This window comes from Somniosus microcephalus, chromosome 3 (assembly GCF_052327205.1).
Source record: "Somniosus microcephalus isolate GS21.2 chromosome 3, FLI_Smic_1.0, whole genome shotgun sequence".
NCBI lineage: Eukaryota > Metazoa > Chordata > Chondrichthyes > Squaliformes > Somniosidae > Somniosus > Somniosus microcephalus.
Genome location: NC_140989.1, coordinates 296419339 through 296432868, shown reverse-complemented (window position 1 = coordinate 296432868; position 13530 = coordinate 296419339). Strand labels below are relative to the sequence as shown.

At 44.4% G+C, this 13530-nt stretch overlaps 1 protein-coding gene across 5 annotated transcripts in view; it reads left to right on the top strand.

Annotated features, from left to right (window-relative positions):
- Positions 1–1246: 1246 nt before the first annotated feature.
- The window catches only part of efcab14 (EF-hand calcium binding domain 14), a 129586-nt gene continuing 117302 nt past the window's right edge, over positions 1247–13530 (top strand). For 2 of the 5 annotated variants that reach the window (XM_085982789.1, XM_085982791.1), the window contains exons 1-2: positions 1247–1646; positions 8359–8507. In XM_085982789.1, the coding sequence (XP_085838915.1) occupies positions 1465–1646; positions 8359–8507 (331 nt within the window). In that variant the 5' untranslated portion in view covers positions 1247–1464. The remainder of the gene's footprint in view (positions 1647–8358; positions 8508–13530) is intronic. The other 3 variants (XM_085982790.1, XM_085982786.1, XM_085982788.1) reach the window with 3 other exon arrangements.

Here is a 13530-nt window from a genome sequence, read left to right as displayed (position 1 = left end):
CTCGAGTCTCTTCGCCGGGAGCAAGCGGAAGCCAAGCGCAAACAGCGGAAATCAAAATCAAATCAAATCAACTTTTATTGTCATTGTTAGTGCACAAGTGCAGTACAACGAAATGTAGGCTTGCGGCTCCCGAGAGTGTACATTTGGATTAAGACATTTAAACATTCAACATACATTTGGCTTGTAGTATATTAACATAACATAACCATAATAAAGTGCATTGGCAGATGTGCAGGCTTTAGAGTTTGTTTGTGGAGTTCAGTAGGATGACAGCCCTGGGAAAGAAGCTGTTCCTAAATCTGGTCGTACGGGTGCGAATGCATCTGTAGCGTCTCCCAGATGGCAGGAGGGCGAACAGACTGTGGCTGGGGTGGGTAGGGTCTTTAATGATGGACTGTGACCTCCGTAGACAGCGTTTCTGGTATATGTGCTCTATGGTCGGTAGCCGGGTGCCGGTAATGCGTTGGGCAGTTTTGACTACCCGCTGCAGGGCTTTCCGGTCATAGTAGCTACAGCTGCCATACCATACTGTGATACAGTTTGTCAGGATGCTCTCTATAGTGCAGCGGTAAAAGTTAGAGAGGATCAGGGGTGACAGGTTACATCCCTTCAGCCTCCTTAGGAAATATAGGCGCTGCTGGGCCTTCTTCACCAGAGAGGAGGTATTGAGGGACCAGGAGGTCTTCCGTGATGTGGACTCCGAGGAACTGAAAGCTGTCCACCCTTTCCACCACAGCCCCATTGATGTGGATGGGGGTGTGACTTCCGCCTTTGGACTTCCTGAAGTCCAGAATGATTTCGTTGGTTTGTGAATAGGGAGAAAGAAGGAGCACACGTCAACCCAAGCACCTTCAACCACCGTCTGCCCCCCCGTGACAGAGACTGTAGGTCCCGCATTGGACTCATCAGTCACCTGCGAACTCATTTTTAATGTGGAAGCAAGTCATCCTCGGTTCCGAGGGACTGCCTAAGAAAAGTTTGAAAGGGAGAAATGCGAAACATTCTAGATTTAGGTCAGGCCGACTTCAACAGGACGAGACAGTGATTGTCCACAGTGAACGGGGCAAATCTGTTAATGGGTACAACAACAGACGATCAGTAGGAGGTGCTCAAAAGAGAATTCAATATGGATACAGAACAAGTTACACTGCAGCGCCACACAACCTGTCCTGTCCCGTGCACATTCGCGCGCTCTATTTACGTCACTGCAGCGGTGACGTACCTGCGAGCGCCGGTGGTATTGACCAATGAGGGGGCGGGTTGCAGCGAGGTGACGCTCGGCTGCTGCTAGGGGTGGAGAGAGATTCGGTGCTTGTTCCTCACCCGCTAACGCCGGCTTCCTTCTCTTATCGCGCTCAGCTGCCCCTTCTCTTGTTTATATGTTGGGCCACGCACCGCTACAAGCTGGAGAGCAAACACGGGCAGCTCGATGTGCAGTATAAAGCGGCGACGCCGCAGAAGAAGATGAAGAAACGGAAGGAGCTGAACGCACTCATCGGTCTCACCGGTGACGGCAAGAAGAAGAAGCCGAAGAAAAGCTCCGGGCACCAGCTGCTGCTGAGGACCGAACCCATGGCCTCCGACTCCGAATCCACCTCCGAGTTTGACGAGTTCGCGCAGCCGGCCTCCAGCTCCCTATTCACAAAGTAAGAGCCGAGGACAGATGCCCGTTACATTAAAGGCACTCTTTTCCTGCAAATCCAAAAGTATTTGGCAAACTTTATTTAGTGCCGGGGAGGGAAGTAGCGCTGTGTAATTTTGTGCAGATTTGGCGATGCTGCATTAAGATGCGACTCGTGTCACAGTGACCTGCAAATTTTGTTGACAACCTTTTTCTGGAAGAGCGGGCTTTACCCCCTCCCCCATTCGGTTGTTTCAATTGATTTTTTTTGACAGTTAAATATTGTTACAATAAAAACAACCACATTTAACGACAAAAGATTTCTGGTAACGTGCACCAGATCCACCAAATTTCGCGGCATCATAGCGACGAGAATAGTTAAAGAAAGGGGCAGTTAGATACAAATGGAAATCTTATGGAAGATGAAAGAATGGCAAAGGTTAAGTGAGTGCTTTGCCTTGGCTTCATAGTGAAAGAAATGAAGGGTACAGGAGGAGGAGGTAGTGTACCAATTACTTGGAGAACTAGCTTAAGTAGTAATACGGGGGAAATATCGATGGAACTCAAAAGTAGAAAAGGCACTGTTTCTGATGGCATGTGTCCTAGATAGCTGAGGATAGTCGCAAGAAATGTCAGTGGGCACAAAATTAGGCAACATTGTGTTACCTGAAGAGGATTGTAAGCACTTTCAGGAGGACCTGGACAACTTAGTAGATAGGGCAGATAAATGCTAAATTAAATTTACTGCTGAGAAATGTGGGTGGACCAAAGCCATTGGCCTGGATTTTGCAGTTGTAATGATGACAACATCTGTCAGTGTTTGCCGTTATTACTCTGAAAGTGACAGCAACTTCTGACATCCACACATGCGCAGTTAAATGCGGAAATACAGAAGTTGCTGTCATTGATTCACTGCTTCTCCACGGGGTATGCTGTTGAAGTCCCTGCGGACGTCAGTCTTTAAAAATCAGTGGAACTGACGTGAATCGGTACATTTTATTTCCTGGTTTGCTGTCTGCGAATTCTTCAATGTGATTGGGTGCATGGTGTGGAGATGCCGGAGTTGGACTGGGGTGGACAAATGTAAGAAGTCACACAACACCAGGTTATAGTCCAACAGCTTTATTTGAAATCACAAGCTTTCGGAGCGCTGCTCCTTCTTCAGGTGAAGTGGAGAAATGCATAAAGACACAGCTTATATAGTCAGAGAATCATGTCAGATGTTTACAGGTAACCTTTCCAACTGCCATTAATCACACCTCGGCAGAGAGATAATCACAGCAGTCAAAGGTGTGAATGGTGTCCAAACAGGTCAGTCAGGGAAACATTACATCAAAGAACAATGAGGTGGGGTCACAAGGGGTCAAATATTGCAGATGCTGGGGTCTGTATGAAAAACAAAAAAACAGACAAAAAACATTTTTTTTGGCTGGAAATCACAGCAGGTCCGGCCGCATCCGTGTAGAGAGAACAAGCCAATGTCGACTCGAGTCTGGATGACCCTGCATCAGGTGGGGTTACATGTAGCGTGACATGAACCCAAGATCTCTGTTGAGGCCGTCCTCATGGGTGCGGAACTTGGCTATCAGTTTCTGCTCGACGATATTGCGTTGTCGTGTGTCTCGAAGGCCACCTTTGGGGAATGCTTACCCGAAGACCAGTTGAACCAGGAACACTCCTCGCCACGATGGACGTCTCGGCACTCTACACCAGTATCCCCCACGATGACGGCATCGCTGCGACAGCCTCAGTACTCAACACCAACAACAGCCAATCTCCAGATGCCATCCGACAACTCATCCGCTTCATCCTTGACCACAATGTCTTCACCTTCGACAACCAGTTCTTTACCCAAACACACGGAACAGCCATGGGGACCAAATTCTCACCCCAATACGCAAACATCTTCATGCACAAGTTCGAGCAAGACTTCTTCGCTGCACAGGATCTCCAACCAACGCTATACACCAGATACATCGACGACATTTTCTTCCTATGGACCCACGGCGAAGAATCACTGAAAAGACTACACGATAACATCAACAAGTTCCATCCCACCATCAAACTCACCATGGACTACTCCTCAGAATCAGTCTCATTCCTGGACACACGAATCTCCATCAAAGACGGACACCTCAGCACTTCACTCTACCGCAAGCCCACGGACAACCTCACGATGCTTCACTTCTCCAGCTTCCACCCTAACCACGTTAAAGAAGCCATCCCCTATGGACAAGCCCTGCGAATACACAGGATCTGCTCAGACGAGGAGGAACGCGATGGACACCTACAGACACTGAAAGACGCCCTTGTAAGAACGGGATATGACGCTCGACTCGTCGATCGACAGTTCCGACGGGCCACAGCGAAAAATCGCATAGACCTCCTCAGAAGACAAACACGGGACACAACCAACAGAGTACCCTTCGTCGTCCAGTACTTCCCCGGAGCGGAGAAACTACGCCATGTTCTTCGCAGCCTTCACCATGTCATCGATGACGACGAACACCTCGCTAAGGCCATCCCCACGCCTCCACTACTCGCTTTCAAACAGCCGCCTAACCTCAAACAGACCATCGTTCGCAGCAAATTACCCAGCTTTCAGGAGAACAGCGACCACGACACCACACAACCCTGCCACAGCAACCTCTGCAAGACATGCCAGATCATCAACACAGATACCATCATCACACGTGAGGACACCACCCACCAGGTACATGGTACATACTCATGTGACTCGGCCAACGTTGTCTACCTCATACGTTGCAGGAAAGGATGCCCCGGAGCATGGTACATCGGCGAGACCATGCAGACACTGCGACAACGGATGAACGGACACCGCGCAACAATCACCAGGCAGGAGTGTTCCCTCCCAGTCGGGGAACACTTCAGCAGTCGAGGACATTCAGCCTCCGATCTTCGGGTAAGCACTCTCCAAGGTGGCCTTCGAGACACACGACAACGCAAAATCGTCGAGCAGAAACTGATAGCCAAGTTCCGCACCCATGAGGACGGCCTCAACCGAGATCTTGGGTTCATGTCACGCTACATGTAACCCCACCTGATGCAGGGTCATCCAGACTCGAGTCGACATTGGCTTGTTCTCTCTACACAGATGCGGCCGGACCTGCTGTGATTTCCAGCCAAAAAAAATGTTTTTTGCCTGTTTTTTTGTTTTTCAGACAGACCCCAGCATCTGCAATATTTGACCCCTTGTGACCCCACCTCATTGTTCTTTGATGTAATGTTTCCCTGACTGACCTGTTTGGACACCATTCACACCTTTGACTGCTGTGATTATCTCTCTGCCGAGGTGTGATTAATGGCAGTTGGAAAGGTTACCTGTAAACATCTGACATGATTCTCTGACTATATAAGCTGTGTCTTTATGCATTTCTCCACTTCACCTGAAGAAGGAGCAGCGCTCCGAAAGCTTGTGACTTCAAATAAAGCTGTTGGACTATAACCTGGTGTTGTGTGACTTCTTACATTGGGTGCATAGCCTGCTTGATGACATCACTGTTGCCTAGACTTGGCGCCAGATTCAAACTAATGTGGGAAAGGTGAAATCGACGCCAGAGATTACTAGATCTTTGTGGGTAGCTTTCTTCGAGGTCAGTGGCGAGCGCTGTTACTTCGCTGCTGACCGCAAAACCCGCCCCATTGTCTTCGGCCTCCAACGCAAACTCGGTCGCCTTGCCACCAACCTTATCTCCTTCTCAGCCACTATCAGGTGGAATTTGAAACCTTGGAATCCTATTTAACTTCAAGCTGAGCTTTCGACCCAATATCCTTTCCATCATAAAGACCATCAGCTTCCGCCTCCATTACATTACCCGCCTCCGCCCCGACATCAACCCATTTTCCGCTGAAGCAGTCATCCATCTCTCCAAATGTGACTCTTCAATATTCCTAGCCAAAAGTCTGCTGCCTGTATCCTATCCCGCACCAGGTCCCGCTGGTCCATCACCCCTTCATTGTTGACTTGCATTGATCCCACAGTGCTGCAAATTTAAAATGCTTACCCCGGTGTTTACATTTCTCCATGGCCATGCTCCTCAGTATCTCTGTAATCCCTTTATGACCTCTACCAAACTCTCTGTTGTGCATCCCTCTCCCCTCATTCACTGGTGACCGTGTCTTCAGCCATCTCGGCCCTATGCTATGGAATTTCCTGCCTAAACCTCTCTGCATCTCCACCTACCTCTCCTTCACGACCCTCCTTAAAACCCACATCTTCGACCAAGCTTTTGGTCACCCCTCTTGATATTATCTTTGGTTCGGCATCCATTTTCTTTGCCTTGCAACTCTGCAATGTCTTGGGATGTTTTTCTATAATAACGGCACTATATAAATGCAAGTTGTGGTTGAGAAAAGACCAGAAAAACTGGGGACTCTTTTTTTCATTAACTCAAAGAAGGCGAAGAGGCCATTTGATAGAGGTCTAAAGTTATGAAGGTTTTGATATTTTGAAATTATTTTCACTGGATAGAGTTGGTAAATGGAGGGCATAAATTCAGAATGAGCACCAAAAGAATAATGGCTGGGGTTAGAAGAAACCTTTTTATGCAGTTATTGAGAGATGGAATGCTGTACTAGAAACAGTGGTGGAAGCAGAATCCATAATGGATTTTAAAAGGAAAGTGGACAAATATTTGAAAAGGAAAAAAATTGAAAGGGTATGGGGGAAGGGCAGAGGAATGGGACTTCACAGAACTTCACAGAAACCCCACAGTGCAGATAGAGGCCATTTCGGCCCATCGAGCCTGCACCGACACATATCCCACCCAATCCCCGTAACCCCTACACCAACACATATCCCACCCTATCCCCGTAACCCCACATATTTAATCCCCCTAACACTTGGTAGATAGCTCTTTTGTAGCTGGCGCATGGCTGAATGGCCTCCTAGCCTGCAGCATGATGGGCAGAATGGCCTCCTAGCCTGCAGCATGATGGGCTGAATGGCCTCCTAGCCTGCAGCATGATGGGCTGAAAGGCTTCCTAGCCTGCAGCATGATAGGCTGAATGGCCTTCTAGCCTGCAGCACGATGGGCTGAATCGCCTTCTAGCCTGCAGCACGATGGGCTGAATGGCCTTCTAGCCTGCAGCACGATAGGCTGAATGGCCTTCTAGCCTGCAGCACGATGGGCTGAATGGCCTTCTAGCCTGCAGCACGATGGGCTGAATGGCCTCCTAGCCTGTAGCATGATGGGCTGAATGGCCTCATAGCCTGCAGCACGATAGGCTGAATGGCCTTCTAGCCTGCAGCACGATGGGCTGAATGGCCTCCAAGCCTGTAGCACGATAGGCTGAATGGCCTCCTAGCTTGCAGCATGATGGGCTGAATGGCCTCCTAGCCTGCAGCATGATGGGCTGAAAGGCCTCCTAGCCTGCAGCATGATGGGCTGAAAGGCCTCCTAGCCTGCAGCACGATGGGCTGAATGGCCTCCTAGCCTGCAGCATGATGGGCTGAATGGCCTCCTAGCCTGCAGCATGATGGGCTGAATGGCCTCCTAGCCTGCAGCATGATGGGTTGAATGGCCTCCTAGCCTGCAGCATGATGGGCTGAATGGCCTCCTAGCCTGCAGCATGATGGGCTGAATGGCCTCCTAGCCTGCAGCATGATGGGCTGAATGGCCTCCTAGCCTGCACGATTCTATGATACTATTGTATGATTTGTGTTCTCATGCAGTACATGTCAATTCACAGATTCAACTGCCCCGGTCACACAAACGAGCAATGCAAAGTTTTACTTGTTGCATCTGTTTACTTTAATAAAATAAGCACCTATCTATGTAGTACCAACTTAACTTGAAGCCTTTATAGCTCAGTATCTCTGAAGTAACATTTAAAAAAAAAAAATGTTCGGTATATAGTTTTAAAGTTGCTTTTTTTTAAATTAGTCTATTTGCCATTTTTTAACCCTTGTTTCCTATAGCTGATGGTTGCTAGTATCCTATATACTTGGGTGGGGAGAGAAACAGTCTGAGTTAGTTTTCTCCATGTTTGTGAGCAGTGTGTGGATGGCTTCTGCCAAACTCTGTTTTTTGCCCTCCACCCAAACAAATGTTATTTTATCAAATGCAGTAACCATTTTGTTAATGCATAGGATGTTTTAAGTAGACTCTTAGCAAAGTAATTTTTAGACTTCAAATTTTATATTTGCCTTTTTCCCCTGAATTTGCCTAATTTTGGCTTGGACTTTAGATGGCACTTCTACCCATTAAATATAAATTAAGTAACTGAAGTTGAATTATAAAAAATCTGATTACATCTTTCTAAATATGAAATTTGGATTTATAAATATGAAAAAATAGCCTGATTTATGAAGCTTGGATAATTAGCACTTGTGACTTCATTAGATTTACTGAGTGAGCTTAAAATTTAACGGAGTAGCAATAACATACATGGCTGATAGTGAAATAAAACTAAATGCACTCTGCATACTCATACATTTTAGAATCCCTTAATAAAGCCCTCCTAATGCTGCCTTCAGTAATCACTGGTTCAACAAAAATGTTCACAAGTTAGCAGAAATGGACAGAACAGAAAAATGTTAATCATAATTAGCTATTTCCTCTATGAAATAGTGACACCTTCTTTCAACTTTTGTCCATTGCACAACTTTACTAAGAGGTTATGTAAGCTAAATGGGTGAAAATGTCAGTTATTTTGTATACAGTGGTGTCAAATGGTACATACCCATTTCAGTCTTGACTTTTGTTCTTTTGCAGGGGAGGCTACATAAGATGCTGCAGGATTTGTTATCCTCTGTGTGCATTTGTTATGCTAGCTGCTTGTGTAGTGGCTTGTGTTGGTTTGGTCTGGATGCAGGTTGCCCTCAAAGAAGATCTGGATGCACTGAAAGAAAAGTTCAGAACATGTAAGTATATTCTATTGTAAAGTAGGATTGGACTGTGGAGAATAGGAATTTAAGTAAGCTTCATACTGACATACTTCATGAGAATTGAACTCTTATTAGATGAGTGAAACTTTTAAGGAAACCAAAGCTTTGTATGTGGGATATTCAGAATACGATATCGCTCAGTTTTACATCCAGGTAGCAGATTGATTGATAGAAACAATACTAGTATTTCAAGTGGCAAATGGAAATGTCATAGTGGGCAGTATGGGGTGCTTAATGAAGATTGAGGTTAAGATGAATTATTGGGTGGTGTAGAAGGAGCTTTACCCTGAATGCAGCATCTAACCTGTGTTGTATCTGACCTTAGTGCTGATACTGGGTGTAAAAAAAAAAAAAAAAAAATGGAAAATGCTGCATTCTGTAGCAATAGCAACTGTCTTGAGCACAAATACAACCACCCTCTATAAATGCCTGATTATTTCCATGTTGATTACTTGTACGTATATATCCTGATGTGCAAAGGCCCAGAGCATGTGTTGTGGAAGTTATAAAATAGTAATGAAGCATCACACAGAGGAACTTTTGTCCCATTAGTTGTGGTTGGATCCAAACACAAATCCCAGAGTTGAGAGTCCAGTGTGCAACTCACTGCATCACCTAGTCCTCTGGATTAGACTCAGAGTGATCTGGAGCTACCTGACTCTGGACAAAGATACTGCCTGATTGATACTGCAGCATATTCAGCCAATAGTGCTTTTCAGAGATGTACAGCAATGGATCAACTCCTAGACTGGTCTGAAGTTGAAGCCTACATTGAAATGAAGGTGCTGAGGGGTTCTGTTGGGAAGAATATTCTGCAGTATATTTATTTGAATGTAACTTTTATCAAAATATCTGTTTAGATTAAGCTGCATAATTGCTGGTAATAATGGTATATGACACTGTTCCATTTGTCATACCTTGCAGGTGTTATGATCTATAAACCTAGGGACAAGGCTCAGATTTTGCTCAACAGACAGGTTTACAAATTATGGTGTGATGTTTACATTGGTGACTTAATGGACTTTATACTGTATATAAAACTATAAATTCAGTTTTATTGTATGCCACGAGTTATATTGGACTCCTCAAACTCATTACCATTAGAAGTAATATTTGAGCAGTCATTTCACCTCAGCAGTTACTGCACTGTACAACATTTTGGGATGTATGTAAAGTGATGAGGCGCAATAACACTGCAGGGTTTCTGTCTGTTTCTGAATCCTTTTGAGTAGGGGATTACACAACTCTGTAAGGTACCTAATGAGTTCATTGTATTAAAAAAAGGTGGGAAGAATGATCCTGGTATTTATAGGCTTATTAGCATCATGTCTTCAGTGGGGATATTGGAAAGATAGCAACAACACTCGTCAATGATGAAGTTAATACGTTCCAGTCAACATGAGTGGTTTTTCATTTCACAATTCTTGAAATTATGAAACATATTGGAATTCTTTGAGGGGTTGAAGATTATAGGGTTATTCTGTCATATGGTGAATGTTTCTGACAGAGTTTGGTAATCTGCAGTAGATTTGTGGTTTATGGGATCAAGGAAGAAGTTGTAAACTGGATAGTGAATTGGCTAGATAATAGAAAACAGAAGGTATTGATTACTGGTTGAAGCTGTCTAATTGTAAAGCCTCCCCCAGGGATCAATTCTGGGTCCCTTTGCTGTTCATCGTATATGTTAATCTTATTGATAGTATAATAAATAGACTGTCATAATTTGTGGTTAATGCCACATTGCATTGGAAAGCTAAATATTTTGAGGAGAAGGCCATTGTTCAAAGACAAATGAATATTTGCTATTGAGGCTCAAGTGAATATTTTGTTAATGTATAGGAAAAAGATTTGAAAATGCTAGTTGAGCAAACATTGAAAGTTTATGTCCGTAATTTGCTCTACAGTAGTTTTTCCCCGCCTCCTAATTTAGCTCACTGCAGAGTAAAGGGTGGCAGGTAATCTGCCTGAAGGCCTTTTCAAATGCTCCATTTGAGCTGGCTGGCTATGAGAGCAGTGCTGATTATTTTGCTTTTCTGATTTTTCTTCTCCCTGTGGAAATTAACAATCTCTCCAACCGTCTGGCTAAATCGACAACTCGCTGTGCAGAGAATTGCACTCCTGACCCATCATTTGAAAACTCTATACATGAGTGAACTAAGATTGCACAAGCATCGACCAGAGATTTTGTTTGTGCTACTGCTTGAATTACACAAGCATACATATCACGTGTGCTTAGAAATGTAATTCCTCTTTACTCAATATACCTTCATCTTCAGGGTTATAACATTGATGTGAGTATAGCCACTTCATTTGAGAAATCTTACTGCTAAGCAACTTGCTCTACTTGAACTTAGCTGTGGCTCAGTGGGTAGCACTCTTGCCTCTGAGTGAGAAGGTTGTGGGTTCAAGTCCCACTCCAGAGACTTGAGCACAAAAATCTAGGCTGACATTTCAGTGCAGTACCGAGGGAGTGCTGCACTGTCGGACGTGCTGTCTTTTGGATGAGACGTTAAACTGAGGCGCCTCAGGTGAACGTGAAAGATCCCATAGCACTATTTTGAAGAAGAGCAGGGGAATACTCCATGGTGTCCTGGACAATATTTATCCCTCAACCAACACCTAAAAACAGATTATCTGGTCATTATCACATTGCTGTTTTGTGGGAGCTTGCAAATTGGGTGCTGTGTTTCCTACATTACAACAGTAACTACACACTACACTTTATATAAAAAAAAAAAAGTGCTTCTTTGGTTGTAAAAGTGCTTTAGGAAGTCATGAGGTTGTGAAAGGCGCTATATAATTGCAAGTCTTGCTTTTATGTTTGTGGCATTGTTCAGATTAAGATGGAAGGCATCCTGTTTTGTTGTGATTTTAAGTGTTATGCTATGGAACACGTGTTATAAAATATGGTAGATATTACTTTGCATTGACCACGGAATTGTATAGCTTGTGATGTTGCCGTTGTGGGGTGTGCTGGAAACAATTAATAATTGAACAGGCCAACAGGAAATAAATAAAGTAGTAGGAATGGGCTGGCAGTAGATAAATATGTGAGCAGTAGCAAATAGAAATGAATGCAAATGGAAAGAAGCAAAGAAAAAACCCAGTACAGATTGAGGGGGTTGCATGTGGCAGTGGATTGTTTCCGATATGTTGAGAATGAGTAAGATGTTTGGTTCCTGGGGGTTCCAATTATGACTTCTGTTTGAAGGGCATTGTTTGTATGATGCACATATGCTAAATGCAACATGTTTAGTTGTGAAGCCTAAACACCATTTCATATCTTGCATTTTTGCCTGGTCTGTTGGAATATTTCAAACCGAATCCCTTTATGAAACATGAATGATTTATTACTGCAGTTTTTTTGATATGCTATTTATAGAGAAGAGTGCTTAGAAAGTGGTTGAATACAGTGCTTCACAAATGAAGGTAACTACATTATTCAGTGACATGCTGGTCTCCTTCACAAGTGCAGGCGATGTTCAAGTATTTTATTTATACAAGATATATATATTCCAATGACCTGTTCGCCCAGTTTTTTTTCTTGCAAAAATTGTAGTAGTGTAGAGGATGGCAATTACTCGTTACGCATTGCTGTGGTTGCAGCAAAAGTGGAGCTGTCCTTTGAAACTTTTCCCAACTGTTGGTGGCTTACAGAAAACCGATTCTGACCAGACTGCTGAGTTCCTGGAATAAGCTTTGGCTGTGGGTGTGAGGCACATGTTATTAAGTAGCAAGCATTTTATGTGAAATAATAGGGTGAAATAGAAGCAAACATTATATTCTTTTAGTGGTTTATTATAATATGTTGTATGCAAGTTGCTGTAATAATGGACTCTGGTAGGTAAGCATAATACTGATTCACATTTGGCCGTCATAGTCATAATGGCACAGAAGGAGGCCATTCGGCCCATCGAGTCCGTGCCGGCTCTCTAGAGCAATCCAGTCAGTCCCATTTCCCCGTTCTATCCCCGTAGCCCTTCAAGTGCCTATCCAGTCTCCGCTTCCACCACTTCCGTCAGCAGCGAATTCCAGGTTGTCACCACTCGCTGCGTAAAAAAGTTTTTCCTCACATCCCCCCTGTATCTCTTGACCCAAACCTTAAATCTGTGTCCCCTAGTCCTTGTGCCATCAACTAGTGGGAACAGCTTTTCCCTGTCTAGCCTATCCAAACCCGTCATAATCTTGTACACCTCTATCAAATCACTCCTCAACCTTCTTTGCTCTAATGAAAACAAATCCAGCTTATCCAACCTGTCCTTGTAGCTAAGATTCCCCAATCCCTGGAACCCTTCTGGTAAATCACCTCTGCACCCTCTCGAGCCTTCACATCCTAAATTGTGGTGACCAGAACTGGACGCAATACTCCAGTTGTGGCCGAACCAGCGCTTTTATAAAGGTTCAGCATAACTTCTCTACTTTTGTACTCAATACCTCTATTTATGAAACCCAAGATCACATATGCTTTGCTAACCACTCTCAATATGTCCTGCCACCTTCAGGGACCTATGCACATTAACTCCCAGGTCCCTCTGTCCCTGCACACTCTAAAACTGTGCCATTAAGTGTATATTGCCTCTCGCTCTTCCTTCTGCCAAAATGCATCACCTCACACTGTATTGAATTCCATCTGCCCATTCTGCTAGCCTTTCTATGTCCTGTTGCAGTCGATTGATGTCATCATCACTGTTTGTCACACCCCCAAGTTTGGTGCCATCAGCAAATTTAGAAATTCTACTCTATTCCAATATCCAGGTCATTTATTTATATATATAACAAAAAAAGCAGTGGCCCCAGCACTAACCCCTGGGGAACACCACTGTCAACCATCCTCCAGTCTGAAAAACAGCCATTTACCACCACTCGCTGTTTTCTGTCCTTAAGCCAATTCCTTATCCAAGCTGCCACTGACCCACTTATTCCATGAGCCTCAATTTTGTTAACCAGCCTTCTATGTGGTACTTTGTCAAACACCTTCTGTAAATCCATGCAGGCAACA